The sequence below is a fragment of the Odontesthes bonariensis genome, chromosome 9, assembly GCF_027942865.1.
Source record: "Odontesthes bonariensis isolate fOdoBon6 chromosome 9, fOdoBon6.hap1, whole genome shotgun sequence".
NCBI classification, from domain to species: domain Eukaryota; kingdom Metazoa; phylum Chordata; class Actinopteri; order Atheriniformes; family Atherinopsidae; genus Odontesthes; species Odontesthes bonariensis.
The window spans coordinates 33497393-33520339 of record NC_134514.1 but is presented as its reverse complement, the minus strand read 5'-3'; the positions used below and the strand labels follow the sequence as shown (position 1 = coordinate 33520339).

Here is a 22947-nt window from a genome sequence, read left to right as displayed (position 1 = left end):
CTGACACACACTCATCACAAGCTGTCAGTTACACGAGCTTGCATCAAACTGGCAGCAGAGTGAGGAGGCAGATGCAGGCACTGGGAGGCCCTGACCTCCACGTCACCTTCAGGCAGCAGGTCAGCCCCTCTGAACAAATGGTCCCTAAGAACAACCTCCCCATGCAGGGTCCTTTTCCAAACTTCTCTCTTCTAGTTTCCCTGCATGTACATCTTTCTAATGTTGAGCACGAGGTTAGTCATTCCTCCCCACTGGGTGAGTAATCTGGCTAACTCATCAGGATGAAGGTCATCAGCTTGTACATCCAAAAATAAAAAAACAGAGACCACCAGAGTAAATGAAACGAGCAGAGTGAGAAAATAACGCTGGCTGTCAATCCAACATGTGTCAACTCATCTTGATTAACTCACTCACAGGATCAAATCTCTCGCCCCTCAACATCCTCTGACAAAAACAGGTTGTGCTACAGGCCAGGTGCTTCCCATGTTTACAAAGCACACACATTAACAGGTGGACTGGCTTGTTGACTCATCAACTACAGAGATGGGGGGCACCCAGCTTGTGTCCAGTCAGCTGAAGTCCGACCAGCTACAGACAACTACCCACAGCTCTGCTACACGTCAGCCACTCAGGGCACTGCACGGCTCCTGTTAGGAGGGGTCAGATTTACCTGGATGATCAGACCTTGTCACCAATAACTTTCAGGAAAAACAGCCCTCGAGTTAGAAGTTGATCCATGAATAGAATTACCAGGGGATCACCACAGTACGACCGCTGCTCTGCATCCAGCAGTGTGCTCGAACACTTAGAGACTTTACAGCACAGTATGTGAAAAGTCTGTGGGGTTTAATGAATTATCTTAGTCAGTTTTAGTTCTGACTGGCGTCTATAAAAAGACAACCCCGACCTGAAGGAATGGATGTTGTGGCCACACGCCCAATCAGATGGTGGTGAAAGGTCCACAGCCCTGCCTGCCCCAGCCTCAGTCCGCCAGCTGGCAGAACGTTTCTTTTTTCCATCGACAACCCGATGGGATACCGACTGACGTTTGGCTCGCGGTTTTCTCCACACGGCACACACGCGGCCAACTCGAGCTCACATGCAGCGGTGTCACGTATTATAAAGCAGACACTCTCAAAATGTTACTTGGAGCCTTGAACGACAGAACCATTTTAATGTCTGGTAGCCAAATGAACGTTCACAGACCAGTGAGTTGAACAGACTGCGCGGGAAGCAACTTTTTGTACTTCTTGAAGTTTGTGTACAGCAAACGTACCTTAAAACGGTCGAAGGTAAAAACAGCGTGCTCTTCTTGGGAGAAACTCAGCTCAGTCGCCCTGCTGTGGGTGTCAGCCCGGTCAGTGTGCTCTCTGTCAGCTGGTATCGCCTGCCGGGTTTGTCCTGACCCTCCCACCCACCAACACCACCACCACTGTGGGCTCTGCTACAGCTGTGGCTTCTCCCAAACTGCTGCCTCAGCACAGGGCTTTTCCTACTGATCACCCGCAGTCCAACCACTCACACTTATATCACAGGTTGGATTTAATAAAACTGTGTTCATCTGAAACAGACTGTCTGTGGTGGGCGGTTTTGTTGAGTCTGAGTTCCCCTAAACCCGCTATGGGAGTGGTGTGATAATTCCCCCCCTTCCTCTTCTGTCATTCAGGGCAGCACACCCTGTAATAACCAGGAAGTTCACAAAAATCCATCCCACAGCGATGCGCCATGTCTTCGTTCTTACTTTATCTGTTGGATGGAAACGCAGCTGTCACATCTCCTCACCACTAAAATAAATGAATGCTGGGCTAAAAAGTGCCTTTCTCCCTACACACAAAAGCCTACACGCCTGATATTTGTCCGCAATCTGACGAAACTTTAGACGAAACACTAGATGCCACAGGACTGGGTCAGGTAGGGGCAAACTTTCAATTTGTACAACTGTCGCGTAAGGATGAGGAGAGAACCACCGGGGTTCACATAAACATAAAACAAACATCAAATAATGAGTTTGAACAGAGTTCCCTTTCACTGCGGGTGTAGCCACCGTGGTAGAGAGCACTCTGCTCTCATCACCAGCCGCATCTGTCTGACAGAACTCTCACACCATCTGCCGTCAATAAAGGCGCAGTTGCACCTTCCTGCTTCCGCTGCAGGGCCTCTCCTCAGTCTCCTCCTTCACTGACAAGATGTGCTCTATTTCTATTTAAATTTTTTTACATATGTTTATTCAGTTAAAGTATTTGTCTCACAGTTTTTAACTGTCAACGTTTGAATTGAAAGGGAAAAGTGCCAGAATCAGGTTATGAAATAGCCAGCATGTGTACATTCTTCATTAAGGACACTACTCTTTGCTAAAACCCAACAAAATCCTTCCGTAATAACTGAAGGATATGATTTAATACGATTAAAAATGCTTGGAGGACCTTCACATCACACACATAGCTCAAACAGAAACAGTCTGTCAGATACCACGCAGTTATGTTACATGTTCACTGACCCTGTGGAGGTGACCTCTACCAGCTGGACAGCGGGGTGTCCAAGGCCTGCTGGACTGTAATATGGCTGCACAGCCAGAGGGGGGAGTGATCGATTCAGAATAAAACAACCTACAGCCAGCAGCATACACTGAAATACACACACACACAAATTGTGTCCTGTTGACAAGGTCATGTTAGTTACAGTCTAGTACTACCAGACAGAAAGGCTGGTTGTGACACCTACCCTCCACCTCCAGACCCAAGCATTTCTCCTGTCTCTACATTCACTTCTGTGGAGTCAGCGTCAGCCAATGTACACACAAAAGACACAAGCTTTCCATGTTTGTAACACCATATTTTCCTGGTTTAACATAACAAACTTCACCTAACCTCACTGGTATAATGGAAGGACAAGATCAACAAAACACTTGTCGAAACCGTTTTTGGAAGCTAAGATAATTATACGTAATCTTCATGGCAAACGTCTGATACCAAATGGCACAAGTGACAGTGTCAGAGACCCTAACATACACCTTTCACACAAATCCAGAGGGTGATCTGACCCTGAAGGAATGTGGGAAGGGGAACAAATGAAGCTGTGTACAGGAATGTCTTTGTCGTTTCCTCTCGTCCAGGCTACAGTACATTCCACACCTCCCCAATCATAACTAATGAGGGTCACAGCAGGCTACATTCACCATGTCACATTCCTTTTACTGTAACTCAAAATCCTGTCAATTCCTGCTTTAACTGTACCAAATGGTGCCTTATACCAAGGGAGGACTGCTCTTAAAAAGCTACTCCCTTCATTCCTTAGATGCTGTACATACATTTATTAGACAGCAGCTGTCTTTAATACTGCCATCCTACAGGAGCTCAGCACATACAGCAAGCAGCACAGAATGTTTGGAACAGCAGATGTTTGGTCTCGTTTCTGCCCTGAAACATCACTAAGGGTGTGTTCACACTTGTATTTTGGTTTTCAAAGCAGAAGTTTGGTCCTGGTTCACCTGGCCTTTTTTATATTAAACCACCAAATGGCTGATAAAAGACACACGGACAAGGTCACACCCTGAGTGGAGTTATTCTCTGACAAATATTTCATTTACAGAATTCGCAAACTTTCAGACAGGTGCTATGTGTCAGGATAAATGCACACTTGTTAGCTATTATGGTGATTTAACAGTGGAAATGTCCCAAAAACCTTTTTAATGTTTAACGGGAATCAAATAGAGCCAAGAGGCCCTATTTGATTCCCGTATATACACTGAGACTCATACTGTTAAACTGGCCTCCCTACAAATCTAACAAAGTAAACATTAAGATGTGTGACTGCTTATTTCATTTGAAAAAGAAGTTGATTTTACATATTTGCAAAAAGTTGGTCCAGGACTACAGTATAGTATTACAGTATTAGTCCTGGTTTATTTTGATGTCCATCTTCAAAATAAACCAGGAAAGTTCCAATATGTCTAGCCTTTAAGGTGAACTTGTGGAGCGGTTCTGTTGTGAGTGTTGTTATTGTGGCTCTTTTTTGGACTAAGTTGTTCCAAATATATCCCCTGATTTCTCGCAGACTGAAGCAGGGTCTTGCAAACTTAGCTGGGTCTTACTCATAATATCAATTCATTACTCAAGAGAAAAAAAGGCTTCTTTTCAAGATTGAGTTAAAATGGTATTTGACGCCCAACTTCACATTACAGTGTAGAATTACGATGTCAACTTGACATTTTTGGGAGAAGCATGGACGAGCTGTGAACACAACACTGACATGGTCAGTTTTTAAGCTGATACAACAAACTTGTTAGCAATCGGCGTCTAATTTACACATTTTTCAGATCTGCACTAGTGTTTGCTGTCATTTCAAATCACGACTCTGGCTTTTTACCTGCACGATGGTTCATTTTGTTCAGCAGCTGGTCACAAACTTGATTGATCTAAAAATGTTGCGATGAGCATGCAGTGAACAACTGGTGTTTCAAACACTGGCTTTGAAATACAGCATATCCCCTGTGGATGCAGATGGTGCAGAGAGCAGCATCTCTGCCTCTTTTACAGCTCTTTAATTGATCATCTAAGACTGACATTTAACCTGACTTTAAAAGCTGATGTTTTGCATTTTTACCTCAGTTATAGTTGCACTAAAATTTCTTGCTTTGATGTGAATTTCATCTTCAGTCATCAGTTTGAATCTACAGAAAAATAATATATATGGATGTATATGGAGCTGCTTAAGGTTATGCATTCATGGTTTGAAATTAAAATTTGATGATCTCTTGTCTTACTGTTTTTTTTTAAACAGTCAAAACGTTTTAAATTTATCAATGCGATTCGCTCAACTGAGTGTGAATTCTGAGTAATTTAGACTTGTTTAGACAGGTGCTGAATGTATCTGCTCCAGCTATGCAGGAGCATGAACCCCTATAAGTTCAGCTGTCATTAACTGCTGCTGTTAGAGCTGCATAAAACACAGGGAAGTGAATAATGAACAGAAATAAAATCTGACTTCAGGTCTGGCCTCAGATGTGGCTGCTGTGTTTGGACTGACCTTGCAGTTATGGCAGTAGTTTTCTCCATTCTTCCCTGGAGGAAGGATGATTTCCCCTGTCGGGATCAGCTGGATCCTCAGTTCCATCATTGTTCTCTTCTCTCCCGTAACTTCTTATCTTCTCTTGAGCAACCCTGTTTTGTGTTAAACTCACTATTCCTCTCCAATTGTTTTTAAGAATGTGAAATTGAGAATATTCCAGACAGAAAGAAAATGTGGCTGGAAGATCGTCCTCAGGGATGACTGAAAAGCAAAAATGTAATCGTCAAAGATCTTTACACTCATCACAAAAGCATCAAAGTACATGACAAATGTCTCCCCTAGATATGTGTAAAGAGTGAAACTTCATCTTTACGCATTAGAGAAATGTTACCTCCTGACATCAAGCAAAACGTAGAGACTGAGTGTTTTCAAGCTGTGGTGCGGAGCTTTGCAGTTGGGGTGTTACCTGTTGAGAGTGGAGAGTGTCAGTGAGGCCAGCTTCCCCTCACTGCCGCCAGAGGATGTTGCCTCTCTGGCTGAGGGATCATGGAGAGGATATGGAGCTCAGCCTGTCTCGAGATGGGTGTCACATGCAGAGGATATGAGTCTTTTGTCTAACAACTGTGTGTATGTGTCTTGGCAGTTAAAATGTGTGTGTTCATTGGAAGTTTTAAATACATTTGTGTCTTAAATAAAACAAAAACAAAGTATGCCTTTATAAGTGGACTCATTTTCTCAGACTACTATGGTTGACTTTCTCACTGTGATAATTCTGGTAGCACCATCTCCACCACCACACACACACAGGGCTGGCGTGTGTAAACAGCATCCTGTCTCAGACATTTTCAGTGGCCACCCAAAGATTTAGCATTTGTGATGCACATGCACAATACGTGTATGTGCATGACGGAACCCACTTGCATTTCCTAAAGGATATACAAGCCAGAGGCATGCGTAGCACCACATGCTTTCTAAAAGCAAATCTGGAACTTGTGCTCACACTTCCTGTCCTGAAGTACAAGATAAACAAGGGCCTTGACACTCAACACACAGTTATTAATCCAAAAACACATCATGCTGTCAGTGGGTTTTTTCCAGAGTAAGTTGCTCACTGCTGTCTGTGTGACAGAAAAACATAAACAGCTCCCCTCAGAGAAACAAACTTACATCACAAGGATGATCCTCCTGACAGGTCTGCTGAGACAAACCCCCTGCTATCAGTACTGGGTGGGGGGACAAATCCACTTAATACTGCACTTAATGCATTTAGCTCCATCATAATTTGTAAACTGAAATACATTCTAACTGTTATAAAAGCGCTCCATGAAAAAAAAAAAACAGCTTTAGGGCACAGCTTATGCTATTTCTGTAAAATATGAGACCGGACAGCATTCTGTTCCTCTGCTGCTCGTTGTTGTCGCTCTCAGTGCTCTGACTGTAAAAATTTTTACATAATATTAAAAGAGCTTTGAAGAAATGTTATTTCACTATTCAACAAACAAATGCGGTTCAGTATTGTGTGTATTGTGTGGAGTGGGGGAAGTGAAAGAGACACACATCCTTTGACCCCTGACCTCTGCTGGAGGTTTTCTCGACAGCCTGGCATCAACAGGAAATCTGTGGCCTTCACACACTGGCACACACAAGCGATTACACATAGTTTTGGAGAACATGAGACTTCTCTCCGTACTGTTTTTAAAAAAGAAACCACATGGTTTCACTGTGATTGACTTCCAAGATGAATGCCCTCTTGTTGTGTAAGGTAAATGAAAGTGAAATGAAACAAAGCAGGGGCTACGCATGGTCAGTCAAGGGGGTGGAAACAAATGTCCATGATGAGAACCTCAAACTCATCTGTAAAGTAACTCTCTGTCATTGACTGTAAGTAGATAATAACAGCAGAGGACATGAATTTATTGTTCGGTAGCTGTTAGATAAAGACGTATGAATGGACACACCTACTCATCTACAGGTTTTTTTTAATTTAGACAATTTTCGAAATAGTGGAAACCACCACACTTTCTCCTCAATGCATCACATTATAGTTCCTCTGTCCTGCATCTCACAGAGGTTGAAACAAAAAAATCCTCAAATTTGTACTCAGATGAGACCAAAGCACAGATTTCTACTAATAACCTAGTGTCCATTCTCAGTGTTTCTGAGCTCAAGTAATTTTTTCTTGTTATTTGCCTCCCACAGTAGAATTGTTCTTTGCAGCAATTCAACTGCGAAGGCCTGATAAAATCATGTAGACTCTGATATCAGGTGCTACTAATTAGTGATTTCAGAGGTTGTTTCCTATTTAACTCATTCTTGGTCTTAGTCTTCCAGATGAAAGGTCAGATGTCCTAGGATGGTCCCTATGAGAGGCAGTTTCATCATGATATTTGATGGCTTTTGCAACTGTACCTAAAGACACATTCTTGGATTCACATTCTTGGACTTTTCAATATTGACAGACCCTAATGTATTTAAGTAATGATGGACCAATTTCTCATTATTCACAACTACCCGATCGGCTCTTAACAAAGTGCAGATAATTACAAATGTTTGAGTAAACCAATGCGACATTGATCCATTTCAACTCATGATCTCAAACACATTGTACAAACACAAGTAGTATCATATTAACTGAGAAGCATTGCAAGTGAGAATAAAGACTGAATTAAAACCTGTTAACAGAATAAATGTTAGCTTTAACAAGAGTTAGCTGGATACAGAACTGGATTTTTTTTTTTTTTTAAATAAATTTTTGAAATACCTATCTAAAAGTTATGTATTACTGTTAAAAAAGCTTTTAAAAACTCTCCTACACCTGAAAATATCATGGTATATTTACAATAAAAATGTTTTTTCAGTGGGAAGTTGAAATATGTTCAATAATTTACAAAATTTTCAAAATAGACTGGGTATTAATTGAAACATTAATTGAATGCTCACATTATGTTGAAACAGGTGCTAAAAGTAATGGATCAGTACCTAAATTAGTCAAGACTGAAAGGATGAAATGTACAGGGTTACGTTTATGACAGTGTGTGAAAACTTATTGGAACAGCAGCCACTTTTATATAATTCATACCATTAACATCTAGTTCAAATAAGCACTCTTGGGACATTTTAGGTGGCGCAGAGGGAAGGAGACTTGAGATCTGAGAAGACTTGGATAAATCAGCCAGACGAGTTTGGCACCCTGAACCGTGTCACAGACAATGCCCCTGCATCCTTAACTCTACAGAAAACTACAATTCTGAAATTGGGTATGTAAATTGGTTTAACTCATATATTTCCTGGCAGATGCCCATGTTTATAAGTGAAATAAACTGTGTGAACAGCTTGCTGTGGTGCAAAGGTACTGTAACACAGACTTATATACAGTATATGTATTATGCAAATGAGCACTGCCGAGCAATCTGAGGGTATGGGCAGCACAGAGAAGTCTGTGGTTTACGGCTTCATACTGCTGTATATTTGTGGCGCAGTTCTGTAACCAGAACCCACATGGAGGCTCAGCTCAGACCAGATCAGACCAGGACTGAGCAAATCTCCCAAGTGATGCCTGAAAATAACCCTAGCTATTAATAACTGCTGTCTCTGCAGCAGGAGAGGAAGTTCCTAATATTTCATTGACGTTTGTACCCTGGGACCCACTCTGCAAGCGATAATCTTGCTGTGATAACAGAACACTGTGGCAGCTTCCAGTTTCCACAGGAAGCTCCAGAATGTTGATAAAGCTGCAGATGTTGAAGAGAGAGCCACTGACTCTTCAACCAAAACACACCCTTTGGAGAACAGTACAGTGAGTGGAAAGTTGCACTCTGTTTTGTACACCTCCAGCACTTCCCACAACCATCATATCCTGTGGAAATATGGATATATTTCCAGCATGAGTGATGCACAGTCTGGTTTGTTGGAACTTACTGCCCTCTTGAGGTTTCACATTACAACAGGATGCTCAGTTGAGGAGACACCACAAGGTGTTACCTGGCAGTAACAAATCCTCAAAAGGCCCATAAGAGTACATTTGTAACATTACGTAGGATCTGCTACAAAACAGCTTTGTGCTGCTCAGACAAATGTCTGAGGAATTGGTTTTAAGGCTGATGTACCTTGCCCACAGACAGGTCAGTAATATACAGTTTAAAATGTATTTAATATTTAATAACATTGAACTGTCAGTTGAGTTTTGTCAAATTCATCTTCAGAATTTGCTGAAGCTGGATATCTCACCCATCAATAATTTTAAGCTATTTAAGTCCTTTTAGTCCTTACGGATCATTCAACACCTAACCCACTGCTTACCTCTGGCTTTAGACATAAACTGGCTTACAAATAACCTGCCATGTGCTCTCAGACAGATACATGGTTTGTGTCAGTATGTAAGGATTGGTGCAGCGTGTGTACACTAAAATGAATCAAAGTAACCCTAACTACCTCTAAGATAAAACAAGAAATGTCTTTGTTGGACTAATGTGTGAAAAGCAGAGCAAGTGTGCTGTGTTGTATTAAACTGATGCAGAGCTCAGACCGTAGGAAGCTGAGATGATACTGATTCACAGTTCTGCTGCTGACCTCAGTGTCTGGCAGCAACCGTCACTATAAAAGGCAGATCAAAGACAGATGGGCAGAGATTTGGCTTCATTTCAGGACCAACTTAAGTAAAAAATAATAATAATTTAAAACTTCGGTCTCAAATTAAACAAAATAAAGAGCATCTTCAAGTCAATTTGGACTTCAAGACTAGTGACTAAAGACTGCATTTGGATTTTAGCTTTTTGACTTCCAAAAGACAGGACCCTTACACCAAGCCCAAACACGAAGATATATTCCCAACAACTTAACATTTAATTCCCAACAATCTCCAGAAGTTGGAAAGAATGAAATATTCATTTTCTGTTGTGTAAAATTGAAAGAAAATAAAACTAATCTACATTTTATACATTTAACTATTTTCTTATGATAGAGCTACATTTGGTAAAGAGTACATTGTGACTTGTGTGAGAGCCAAAATTTAAAGCTTCACATTCAGAGCTGACTTGTGACTTGCAAAACATTGCTTGGTCTTACCTCTGCTGGCGGAGCATAAACATGAATGCTGACACATCAACATATTAAAAGATAATGTATTCTACTATAGTGTGATCACGGACATAACCACTTTTGAGATGATGAGTACTCTGTTAAGGCAGGCCACAAACACATTTTGATTTGCTAAACTGGATATAGATGAACTACTAAAAAATGACTTACATGCCCAATGTAATGATAGTTTATTGTTATGAGTAGTGTTTGGTGTCTGATCCACTATAACACAGCTGCCAGCCATAGTGTAAGAAAGGAACATTAGCTACAGAAGCAGTAGATGTTTAATTTATGACTTCTCAACCCCAAAACTTAACTAACATCAACACTTTTCAACATTTTGAAGTGTTGTCAGAATCTCTTGTAGGTGACTGGTTTGACCTGCAGAGGGCAGTCATGCCTTCATGCCCATCTCCACCAACAGCCTCTACTCAGGAAAACATGCTGTATCTTGCACACTTTGCTCACATTACAAATTCTGTTGTTTAACAGAGAATAATTCAGCTGGCGAGATGAAGAGGCAGGTGGATGGCATTTCACATTCACACTTTTTTTGTCACTTCTTGCCCAACTGCAAGTCACCATTATCAGATCTGGCCCCCATGCCGAGGAAAGGAAGGCACAGCAGTTTCACATAATGATCCTAAAAATCATTCACCATCTCTTACAAAAGCAGACCAGTCCACTAAATATGACCATCAATATTTGAGAATCTGACATTCCTGCAAATCACACAAGATGACATCACAGGATTATTAGGATGACTCCTAAAGGGATCTTTGATTGACACTTTGAGACTTTTCATTGAAATCATTTTCGAGGTCCTTTAGATTTGAAGATGTTTACATTTCTTGTGAACTTTTGGCCTGCTACTTTAGTCTAATAAAAGGCTAGTGGACCATCAAGTCAATTCAGGAAAATAAATATTCACAGCAAATGCAAAGTATGTAATGCATGTACGTTGTTGTGTCCTGGTACAGGGAAGACATGAGTAAGAGTGCACCGGTAGTGTTAGCTCAGATGTTTGAGCAGGTTACCCACCTCCGTGTGTGGAAGCGTCTGTAAACAGGACATTCAACATGGACTCTTCCCCCCTTGTGACGGCCAGATCAGTGCTTGGAGATCTGCTTAGAATACAGACGCTACAGTCTGATGCACCTCTCACTGTAGGAAGGATGTCACTTTCACTGGCTGATGGTGCTTACTGCCCGTTTTCTGTCTGACAGGCTCCTCCACTTTCAGCTGAGAGTCTAAATAAAGGCCAGCCAGTTCAGGCCGTGATGGCTGACGTAAGAGTGGCACAGAGTGCAACTGCAGCAGATGAAACTGAAACTGAGGAGGTAAAAGGTTAAGACACCAGTGTGAACATGCATGGGTGAGGGCTTGGAAAAGAAATAGGGGTACGGAGCAGGGTTGTACAAAATTCAGAATTTAATTCAATTCAAGGAGAATTTGAATTTGAAGACTCCGCCCTACAGGATGTTGAATTGAATTTGAATTGGAATTACAGGAGGTGGAATTTAATTAATTGCAATTCTTTCTTCTCACATATCAGTGAGAATGTGATACTTTTAAACATACAATTTTCTTCCAAATGGAAGTAGACACTAACATAAAGCATAGATTCCCTTAATATTGAACAATTAGCAATATCTTCATTTTCAAGTAATCATGTTATATGTACTGTAAAACTTCATTGTTAAATACACCTTAATTATGTATCATGAATTTCTTTGAATTTGATGGAATTCCAATTCAACTTCCTGCAATTCGAATTTGAATTGCAATTCCGCTTCCTGTTTGCAATCTCAATTCAAATTAAAGAACTGAATGGCAATTTAGGGGTCATTCTCAATTTAATTCTGAATTTTGTACAACCCTGGTACGGAGGGGTCGTATGATCACACACAACCAAGACTTTGTCACATTCAAGGCGCTTCCACTAGAAACGCTGGTCACACGGCAACTCTGTTCATGCCATTAGACCTCTGACCATCATCTCCATCAGCTGCTCACACAATAAGTGTAAATACACTCCAGAACCAAGGTATGTTTCACGAACACTACAAACAGAACTTATGCATTCATGATTATACTCGGTTGCCAACTCAGATGTCAGTAGCAACATCTGCTCTGTGTGGTGACAGTGCGCAGGGTTTAGAAACCTGCGCATTGTGCGTTTCGATCGTTAGAACAAGGCTGTAATACAGGGCCAGTTAAGGTATAATCAGTAAAAAAAAAAAATAATAATTTAAATCACCGCCTGACAAAGGTATGCCTGCAAAACAACAACAACTAACAACTCAGTTTGTATTTTTTTTAATTTAGATTGTTTAATGTTAATTTCATGCTGTGTTTCAGAAAGAACAACACAGATTCCCTGTCTGTGGCTCCAGTCAGATATCCAGTAGTACAAATCAGCTCCAAATTACACATAATGAAGGAAAATCAGAAGAGCAACACAGAAAACCACAAAAGAAAAAAAAAAATCTCTGATCGTAGAGGAGCTTCAGTAAAAAGCAGGGGAGTTGGAGCAGAAAGTAAGGTGTGGATTCATACAAGCTTTCGAGCTCTCCGTCCAGGAGCGGGGCCAAAATGGGACTCGTCTGTTACACAAGAAGGAGATCGCCCAATTTTTCTTTTAGTAAATTAAAACCACCAGTGAGAGATGAATCAGCCTTCAGAGATTCAGCATGTGTGCATGATTACAGTATTTCAGCACATAATACAGTCCAAGGACGACTACAAAACATGACGATAGAATCACTATGGTGTAAAAGTTAAGCACTTCTTTGCCCCACATGGATATCACAATTTTTGCCAACTTCCTCTGAAAAACTACATTAACAAAAAGGGCACCTGTAGTTTTTAAACTGCCCATAAAATGGTAAAATAATCTGCTTGACATTTCACTAAAAACAGATAAAATAGCTCCCATAACTAATATTCAACATTATCAGTAATAAAAGTTAATTTCTGTAATTACATTAAGAAAAAAAATCTCAATACATCCAGCAACTGATAAAAATATTGAGGAAAAAGCACAAACAAAAATACAACAATGAAAACAAAGATAACATTTTCAGAACTGCTTGTACCAGGACAAAAAACAGCTAACAATCCAGGGACCTCCGTCTTTATCTTTGTCTTTCTAACATTGTATTTCCTGTCTCAATTAAGTGGTATTTATTTGACTGATGTAAGGGCTAATACAAAAATAAAAAAGAAAGAACTTGTTAACTCCGTGGCCCTGCTGGGCCTTGGATGTGCAGAGGTGATGAAAAGGAACAGGAAGGGAGGAGGAGCAAAAGAAAGGTGACTCGCCAAAAGAGAGGAGGGGGAGGATGAGGAAGACAAAGGTGGAGGGACAAGGAGTGATAGGAGGGGGGAGGGTCTCAAGTAGTTGGCTGTTGGTGGCATAGTCTCACTGGGCCTCGTCCTCAACGTCTTGCAGTGCCTCTTTGTTCTGTTCTTCACCTGATGGACAGAAAATCTGCTGTTAGCTCGTAAAACAACTCAAGTTTTAATCTTCACAGACCTGCAGGCAGGAGTACAAGGCGACGTACACAAGTGGAACGCATCAGAAGTGGCAGGTGTCAAGTGCTTGTTTGTTGTTCAATTATGAGTACATTCTCTCTAGCTAAACCACTGGATTATTCTTACTAATGCATAAGAAGCTTCATAATATGAGAGATGTCAGTGAGGGGGTTTTGAACTAATTTGTGTTGTGTTGGGAAGCTTCAATCGCAAACTCAGAAAAATGCTGTGGACTTCAGAAAAACCAAAACTTCAGCTAACCTCTGTAGCTTTTTCTAATTAAATCCAATTGTGTTAAAAATGTTGCAGAAAATGGCGCATGTGGTTAAGATTAGCAATAATAAGGCACCTGTAGGATCGTCAGAATTGACAGTTTTTCACAAAAAAACAAAACAAAAACAAGTTGATTTGCCAGTCCTACAATAACAGTACCACCTTTCAAAACTTTTGGGAGGTAGGTAAAAAAGCAGCAGAGAATACACAGAAGACACCACTATTTTTTGTAGTGAAATGATGTTATTCATTTAAATCACCTGGAAAGCAGCGTAAAAACAGAGCATAGTGGGAGGAAAATGCAAACCAGACAACAGATGTCACACAAAAACTTTGAGATGCATTTACGTCAACTAATTCGACTCCGTGTTCTTACAGGAAAATAAAGAAAAAAGAAATTCCATTAAAAGCTTCTGACCAGCACTTTACTTTGGCTGCACATGTTGTAACTGCATGTGGACACACAGTGTGCAAGCAGTCACACATGCCAAGAACATGGTCTACATTGCTGACTTGGTGTAAATACAAGTCACATAATAATAATACAACAGGCAACCATGTCAACGCAGACACAAACATGAGTCAAGCTGAGCTGAACTATCCAAACTCAATGGCGCCACTTTTCACAAGACTGTGGTGGAAGATCAAAGATTACAGCCTTCTACCAAAAGTTCAACCATCCCGATGAATGATTGACAAAGCAACAGGTGAGTGGACTCAAATTACGTCATGAGTGAGCTGGTGCTGAGGGGTGAAAAAAGGTAGCCACACACACAGAGCAAGGCATGGCTGTGCCACACTTACAAAGTACAGTTAACTTGGGAAATATCCTTTAGGACTCTACAGCAGGGGGAATGAGAGAGACATGAGAAATGATGAGTCGATGTAAAATAACCAGTCTGGATGCTCAGCAACTGCTGGAATGAACGGAGGGAAAAAAAAAAAAACTAAATCAAACAGGGCTCATTGGTTTATTGTTTTTAATATGAGAAAAATATTCTTTACCTTAGATGATTAATAGTCTCTTTCAGACGAGCACTCCTTTTTAAGAAGCCGACAGCAACTCAGTGAGTCAGCTTCTTTTCTGATTGGACAACACGGACACTTTTCCATAGAAGCTGCAATCTCTGTCAAACTTGATTACAATTAGCCATCCATCACTTTCAATATGCTACAAGTTTGAGCTGCACGCAGCAGCAACACCAGACGGGCTCAAACACGTGCGGGACGACCTCAATACGGTCCATGATCTGCTTTTAAGAGGAATCCTACAGATTATGTTTAAAGATGAGCCAACTGAAAACATTAAAGCATATTCTGATGTTCCCTTCTCTGCTGGATCTATAATTAATGCTACTTTTGACATCTGTCCAAGTGAAGAAAAAAAACTAAATCTTGAGCACAACAAACCATTGTGGGAAGTTGATTAAGGATCTTTATCTTCTATCTCAATAAACAACAAAAAAAAAGTGCTCCATCCATCAGTTTTACATAACCACAGTACCCTTGTTAGTCTTGTATCGAAATGATGCAAAGCATTATGACTGAAAAGGTATAAAAATATACTTTTAAAGTTTTTTTATTACTACTTATTGATGTACAATCTGCTGCCTAATGGAGGCTTAAAGAAGATTAATGAAAACTAATGCGATTGTGTGCTTTACTTAAAACTGGTGTGTGTGTGGGGGGGGACGTTTCTGCGCAACTGCCCTCACTCAACATCTCCCTGTGAGATGCAAAGAGATGTTACACAGGTAAAGACAAGCCTAGCTAGTTAGCCAACCTGGATATCTGAACAGCACAGTACACAGATGACGTATTAGTTCTTTTTTCTTTTATATATATATATATATATATATATATATATATATATATGTCTGAAAGCGGCTAATGTCTGTTACATGTAGAGAAAGAGAAACCCACCTAAATAATCTTTGAGGTTTGAAAAAAACCCAATTATAAATAAAAATTATAATATTGTTATTCCTGCAAACATAGCTGACAAGCAGGTGGCTAGCTAAACTTCATCAAAGAACATCAGGCCGTTTTAAGACAAAACTACAGAATCATCTCGTAAAGCTAACATCAGCTCAAACGGCTGCAATGAAACTGTGGACAGTAGCCAATCATGAAGACCTCAGATCAAATGCAGGAGATGTTTATTAAAAGGGGATGACTAAACTGATTCCAGTTCAGCCACACATTCACTGTGTGGACAGGAATACTGCAATGAACTGATTCTGCAGCTGGGCACATGCACCGTGAGCACCATGAATGCAGTCCTGACAGAACTCTTTTTTTTTTTTTTTTTTTTTTTTTTTAAACCTCCGCTGCAGAAACACAAGGTCATTTGATATTATTTCTTTGAAAATCTAAGTTATTGAACTTCTGCTAGAAAAGCACCTTTCGACCAGAAGACGGTAACCTCTGATCATCTGTGGCTTTGCAGCTTTCTAAAAGCTGGAAAACAGCTTAAGCAAGCATAGCATAACAATTTGGCCAGGAAATATATACATGATAAGCACACAGCAGAACTGATACTACATAGACTAAAAAAGGAAAAAAGTATTAATTTACAACATAGCGGTCGGAACTCGTAACCCGTTACACCTGTGGTCCAGCACAGAGCTGATAAAAAAAAAACTAAAAACCAGACCAGCAAAGATGTCATAAGGCCCCATGGTTTGCCTTATAGAACGAAGGCTATTATGACTTCAATCGAGGAATATATCACATGAAATTTGTGGACAAGGACATGAAAGTAATTTCAAAAAGTGAAGAAAAGCAATACATGCAAGACATTAGAGTGACAAAAAAACAGAGGATCAATCAACCTAATCACAGTCTGACTATATGTTATAAATCCACAGTAACAGAAGAAGCTTTTAGGTGGGTAACGGCATCAGTGTTAGTCAATCAGTGTCAACAGCTACTCCCAGAACAAGAGGCTCTGTGGTAAGAGTAGTGCCGCTATAGGAAGACTTCTGAATTAGATTACAATATAGACACTGCACTAGCGTTTTGAGGAGGATCACAGTGTAAGACTCTCACCTTCTCCCTGCATATCTGAAGTCCATAGTGTCAGGTTGTCACGTAACAACTGCATGATAAGTGTGGAGTCCTTGTAGCTTTCTTCACTCAGTGTGTCCAGTTCTGCGATGGCATCGTCGAACGCAGCCTTTGCCAACCTGAGAAAACACGCTCTTTCTTAAATAGCTTCAACATCTACGTTTGAGTGGAAAGTCTTTTTTTTCCCCATTTAAAAGTGTTACCGGTTATTTTTCAAGCTAAAATTTGGCACATAATCAATACATTAATGCCTGCCTATTAAATAAAAGAGTAAAGCTCTGCTTTACAAATGGACATTAGGAAACAAACACAGTGCCACTGTTTTGAGGAGACAGTCACCTGCAGGCGCGGTCAGGTGAGTTAAGGATCTCGTAATAGAAGACGGAGAAGTTGAGGGCAAGGCCAAGGCGGATGGGGTGTGTGGGTGGCAGCTCTATCATGGCCAGATCCGTAGCAGTTTTGTAGGCCACCAGACTATTCTCTGCTGCCTCCTTTCTGTTGTTGCCAGTGGCAAACTCTGCCAGGTACCTGTGGTAGTCACCCTTCCTATAGAAGGAAAAAAATAAAAATAAATGAAAAATCAACTTTCACAGGTGTACAGAGAGATCATAATTCAGTGTCTGAGCTTTGATGATCTTCATGCAGCCACCTGTTACATGTGAGCTTTTAGTATGAAAGCCTATGTAGTGTCAGATATCAGCACTGATAATGACGTTACCTTGAAGAAAGTCACACTTCTTGACACTTCTCGTCAGGACACTCTTATTTAAAACCGAAAAAACTACAGGTCGACTACAGGTTTTTAAAAAAACATTCCGACTCATTCATTGAGGGAAACATCTGAGAAATTGTGATTCCTCTAGTTCTGCCACAATAACCTACAACATAAAAAAGTCACGATTTTGTCTAAAGCAAGCTGACCTTGATCGCTTGTAAAAAAAATTGTTTGATCTACTGCAACACAAGAAACAAACAACTGAAAAGCAGAGAAACGGTGACACTGGTCCACTGAAAAAGAAAGATGACCGGGTCAATAAATGATTGTGTCTACAGCTACACAGAGTAAAGTGCAATAATGAATGAGAATGGTTAGAAGCACTGTATCTCTCTTGTTGAAAATATCAATCATAAGATGCATTAAAAATCTGTGGTTGTAAGAGTGAGTCTTCGCTTGAAGTTCAAACTTTAGCTATTAATAGCCACTGGCTCCAGAGCCTACCTTAATCAACTTGACTCCAATGGAGTGAAGGGCTACGAATCTTAGACAATACATAAAGTTAATTACTACGATCCACTGATCGTGGTAACACAGTGACAGCTATGGCTGTCAACTGACTCATGTCTGTGGGATCATCAAGGAACATAAATGCACATTCTTAAAGCCAATGATAATTAAGTCCTGAGTTAATATTTGCAAACGTATTTCTTATAGCAATAACGAGTGTTACCTAAATGTGACAATGTCAGGATGGTTGCATGTTTACAAAGTGTCATCAGCCCTGCAGTCAGAAGGCAGCACAGTGGATGCAGCAGCACCTTCAGTTACAGAAAGTTGTATTGTGTTTTAAGTGTTTTGTAACATAATTACTTTCTGGCACACAATGTTTTATTGTGTTCTCCAAAACCTCACCAGGCTACTGGAATTTTTCTTCCATTCATGAAGCCCATCTCAAAATGAAGTATTACTAGTTATATAACAGATCCATATGATAATAAGTTTCTATCAAATCCCACTTAATCTAACGTAAAAGAAAGCAGAGGGCATCCATTTTCAGTTTTGTAGCGTGTAGACAGCCACTGTTTGCTCATGTCACAGCTTTTTGAATGACTGACTCGGGCAGTGCAAGTGTGTATAATAAAGAAGGTGCAGGGCTCTTCATGCTTCAGAGGGAGACTGCACAAACTCTGCAGATACACTAAGCAAGCACAAATAAATTAACCAAAATGTCAGAACAAATTGTGAGTTTTGTGCCTTCTTAACTCGTGTTGAGGAGCTTCCGCGGTGATGTGTCAGTGCGAGTGTATATCTGTCAATATGTTGCTGACAATATATCGCTAAGCAAATGCAACCAGGCACATGATGTGATCCAAGCCGTGGCAACTGACTGGCATGGAGTCAGTTTTTTCTGAGTCCGATGGACAATTGTGCTGAAAACCAGCTGACCAATCAATAAGTGCATTTCTATTAATAAAACTACTGCCACTGTGGTGGGACGACAGCCAAGACTGTAAGAACAATGGACCTTGTTCACCAATATCTTAAGAATTTTCTTAAATTCTGTCTTAAGTTGCTCTTAAAAAAAATGTTCTTCAGAAAAGTCTTCATCAGATTCATGAACGTATTTTTAGACCATGAAATTGTTTGCATCTTTGCTCTGAGATTGATGAATGCCAATCTCATGAATGTTCATGGGACTGAAGGGCCGTGTGCACACATCAAGCATTCTTTTAAGATGCCTATGGTGCGCTCCATTGTGGTGCGAGCACATGTGTGCATCTGATAAAATAAAACCTACTGGTGAGTCTGAGGGTTGGTCAGTGGAGGTGTAAGCCAGGGAGCCAGGGCATATCCTCGATCTCCCAATAAACAATAACAAAAATCCACTGTTGTAGAAAATTTTAATTATCAAAAGATATGGACCAGTCATCAGCTGCTCCTTTTTCATGCTCACGGAGCTGTTCTATAAGATAAAGGAGTCTGTGCTCCTCCTGGGAAGCAGGAGACCACATTCATTAGTTGGTTCTGAGAGTCCAAATGAGTGAGACATTTACGGCATGATACAGAATGCGGTTAAGGTATGGAAATGGATCTGGTGAGAGTGCTTTAATGTGCACGTGTGTGCATTCTATGGCATCAATGGTGTTAGGAAGACCAGGAATAGAATTAAATCTCGTCATGACTATGACTTGTTCTTCAGCTGCATGTGGACAGTTTATGTTTTGTGATTCACTTAGTTGCTGTGTCAGTTGATTTACTGCAGCCATGATTCGCGGGAGAGCGTGGCTGATGGACGGCTGCGAAAAAGTGCACAAGTAGGACTTAAGAACAAATTTGTTCTTAAGAACTGTTGGTGAATGAGGCCCAGTGTTTGGCGAGCTTGTGGCCAACTGACCATATTGCGTCTTGTTACTATCGATTTCAGAGTCTTGTTGTAACAACAAACATTGCTTTGTCATGATGTAAATATACATTTAATGTCATCCTAAATGACAGGACCGCTCCTGGCTTCTCTGTTAGTTTTTTTCTTTAATTTGTGAGTTTACATCTGAACTTTGAACATGTTCAGCCCTCAGTGTGTGCACCAGAGAGGATTTATTTGTTTATCTGGGCAGAAGGTCCTTACATTTTGTTGTAGAAGACCTTAGACTCTCCCATGACAGCAGAAGGGAGAAGGTGCCTTTCCAGTGCATCCAGAATGTCACCACAGATAGACTTCAGTTCCTTCTCAACCTGCCAGAAAAGAGTCAATCATGTATTCAGTCGGAAACATCACTTACTAATTAAACTGTCCTTCAAAAACAAATTCTTCTTCTTACTGCTGCTAGGTTGCAGATGGCAGAAACAATCTACATGGCGTGAATATAGCATTTTGCCCACATTCACAGAGGTTCATGTGGACCATCCACAACCAGAAAAACAGCCATCTCCACATGGATAACATGGACATTAAGATATCCATGAATGCTGACATCCACTGTAGCTATTTTATTTGGACCATTATCTCACTCTTTAACCATGCCCACAACAATTTATATTTCCCCTTGGATTTCCATCAGGGGATACTGTATCCCCTGATGGAAATCAAGGTGCACTCATCTATGCATACAATTAGATGGCTGACTACAGTCCAGCTGCCTCTCCCATCCCTAACACACTCTGGCCTCTCCCAGAATGATAACAGCTCTTATTTCCCTTCATAAAAGCAAGAGAGAGTGGAGGGAGGACGAGCCAGCTATGACTCAGATGCAGTCTGTCTGGTGCTCAATGGTGTGCACCATTAACAAAAGCTTGTGATCTAACATTCACAAAGCAAATCTGAGATGCTCTGAAATAAGAAAATTATTTCAGAAAACAAGGCACTGAGGAATAATTAGAAAAATTCAAAGTCTAAACACAGATTCTAATCTTGATCATATACAGTGTTATCAAAAGACTTTGAGTGCTTTACCGTTTGCCTGTATTCCCGGATCATCTTCAGTTTCTCTTCCCCACCCTTGCTCTCTTCCCTCTGTTCAATACTGCTGATTATCCTCCAAGAGGCTCTTCGAGCACCAATCACATTCTTGTAGGCCACTGATAGTAGGTTCCTTTCCTCTACTGTGAGCTCCACATCCATGCCTGCCACTTTCTTCATAGACTCCACCATCTCTGTCGAAGAGACAGAAGTAACACGGTTTTTGAGCATTTAATTTTGCAACATTTCATTTTAATCTAATTTCTACCACATCAAAATTGCATCATGATGGAAGACTTAACAATTAGATGTGAAGTCCGTCATTGTGTTGACTGACCACATAACAGTAAAAAAAAAATGGAACGATATGATGTCCGAAGTATAAAGTACTGATTCTATTATTGTCCATTGGATCTAGCTTCACATAATTACTTCAAATACTGGTATATTATAAGGATCTTTGTCTAACAAAACCTTGCATAATGAATAAGGTATTCTGGTGTCCAGAATATCGGGTCATATTTGAGAGCTTACAGAACATGAGACAGGTTTGAATGTGACACTACAAGCCCTAAACCTCCACCAAACTACAAACAAATACTCATGACCATCATTGCTGGCTAGTGGGGTAAAGTGGGATTTGCTAATGTAATTTGTTCTATATCTGACTTTTCCCTCACAAATGTATCCTAAAAGTTCATCCTTCTGCAACATGTTAATATATGGTCACTCACTGCTGAGAAACACCAAGTATTCGATGACATTCCAGTACCGTAACCATTTAGAGACTAAACCATAAATCCTTCGAGGTAGTCTGGGTCCAAATCTCATGAATGAGTCATGGTGCATTCACTTAACGTTACTGGGCAACATATGACCGGTGACAAAGCCACTCGTCTAAAAACAGCCTCCACAAGGCCTGTAATGGTATGACAGTGACAGGAGTGTACGAGAGATGAAGAGGGAGTCATTTTCGCCAATCGATCTGTGCAGCCTCCTTGCAGGGGAACACCCCACCAAAATGAACAGCTGCCCTCCCACTAACACAGCAGGCTTCAAACAGCTACTGCCTCAGTGTTTAAACCTACGTGCATCTGTACCAGAATCACACAGAACTTGTCAAGTTACTAGAATTACAAAGCCAATCACGTCATATTCAATGTTGCTCATGGTTGTTCCGAAGAAGTAGCTCAAGTCTTCAGCTATAGAGCTAGCATGGTGCAGGGGAGGTAACTCCTGACAGCTCACGCTTCACTAATCCGCCATTTTGTTGTAGCACCAGCGCTAACGTTAGCCAGTGTCTACCACATCCTTACAGTTTCAGTGCGACAAGGACACCTCCTTGCACTGGTTATTGATTTTACGTCACGATAGTTTCTTGTGACAAACAAGCATATGTCATGTCAATAAACAATTAGCTCAAAAACAGCTGTGGTGGCCAGGTTAGCCTATTAGCTGGCCACAGCTAACACTAACACTGCTAGCCCTGCTCTGTTAATGTTAGCTTGCTCACACAGGGAAAAAATCCGAGCGGCTAAGATGTCCCACTCCGAGCCGGTCCTTAGATTGGGACTTACCGTCATATCGCTCTGCCTGTTCGGCAAGTTTAGCCTGATAAACTAGGTCTTCTCGTTCTCCCATTGTGGATCAAGATGCAGCTAGAGTAGCAAACTAACAAATCAACGTGACAGATCTTTAGTGGGAAAACACGGTGATGTGCCAGGTCTGTCGGTGGTTCCTAGAAACCAACTGGTCGTTTAGTGGCGTTCCGCCCCACCAGCAGCGCTGTGTTAGGTTAGAGTAAAGA

General features: G+C 40.8%; 2 protein-coding genes across 5 annotated transcripts in view; both read right to left on the bottom strand.

The window, feature by feature from the left end:
* Positions 1 to 5575, bottom strand: part of LOC142388621 (unconventional myosin-Ic-like) — a 49856-nt gene extending 44281 nt beyond the window's left edge. The window contains exons 1-2 of one of the 4 annotated variants that reach the window (XM_075474087.1): positions 5474 to 5575; positions 5026 to 5268 (exon numbers count right to left, since the gene is read on the bottom strand). In XM_075474087.1, the coding sequence (XP_075330202.1) occupies positions 5026 to 5115 (90 nt within the window). In that variant the 5' untranslated portion in view covers positions 5116 to 5268; positions 5474 to 5575. Of the gene's footprint in view, positions 1 to 1276; positions 1617 to 5025; positions 5269 to 5398 lie in introns of those variants that run through there. The other 3 variants (XM_075474086.1, XM_075474092.1, XM_075474091.1) reach the window with 3 other exon arrangements.
* Positions 5576 to 12389: 6814 nt separating this feature from the next.
* ywhae1 (tyrosine 3-monooxygenase/tryptophan 5-monooxygenase activation protein, epsilon polypeptide 1) lies at positions 12390 to 22947 on the bottom strand. Its single transcript, XM_075474076.1, has 6 exons — positions 22718 to 22947; positions 21135 to 21334; positions 20310 to 20416; positions 17305 to 17511; positions 16948 to 17084; positions 12390 to 13563 (listed from the first exon to the last, which is right to left on the bottom strand). The coding sequence occupies exons 1-6, from the start codon at positions 22779 to 22781 to the stop codon at positions 13511 to 13513; spliced, it is 768 nt and encodes a 255-aa protein (XP_075330191.1). The 5' UTR covers positions 22782 to 22947; the 3' UTR covers positions 12390 to 13510.

Bases quoted from the DNA above. Each gene is read 5' to 3' on its own strand.
- ywhae1 (XM_075474076.1), bottom strand. From the start codon at position 22,781: ATGGGAGAACGAGAAGACCTAGTTTATCAGGCTAAACTTGCCGAACAG. The intron at 17,512-20,309 runs GTAAGGACCTTC...TTCCTTCTATAG, and splicing joins AAGGTCTTCTACAACAAAAT to GAAGGGTGACTACCACAGGT. The intron at 17,085-17,304 runs GTGACTGTCTCC...GTGTTTTCTCAG, and splicing joins TCACCTGACCGCGCCTGCAG to GTTGGCAAAGGCTGCGTTCG.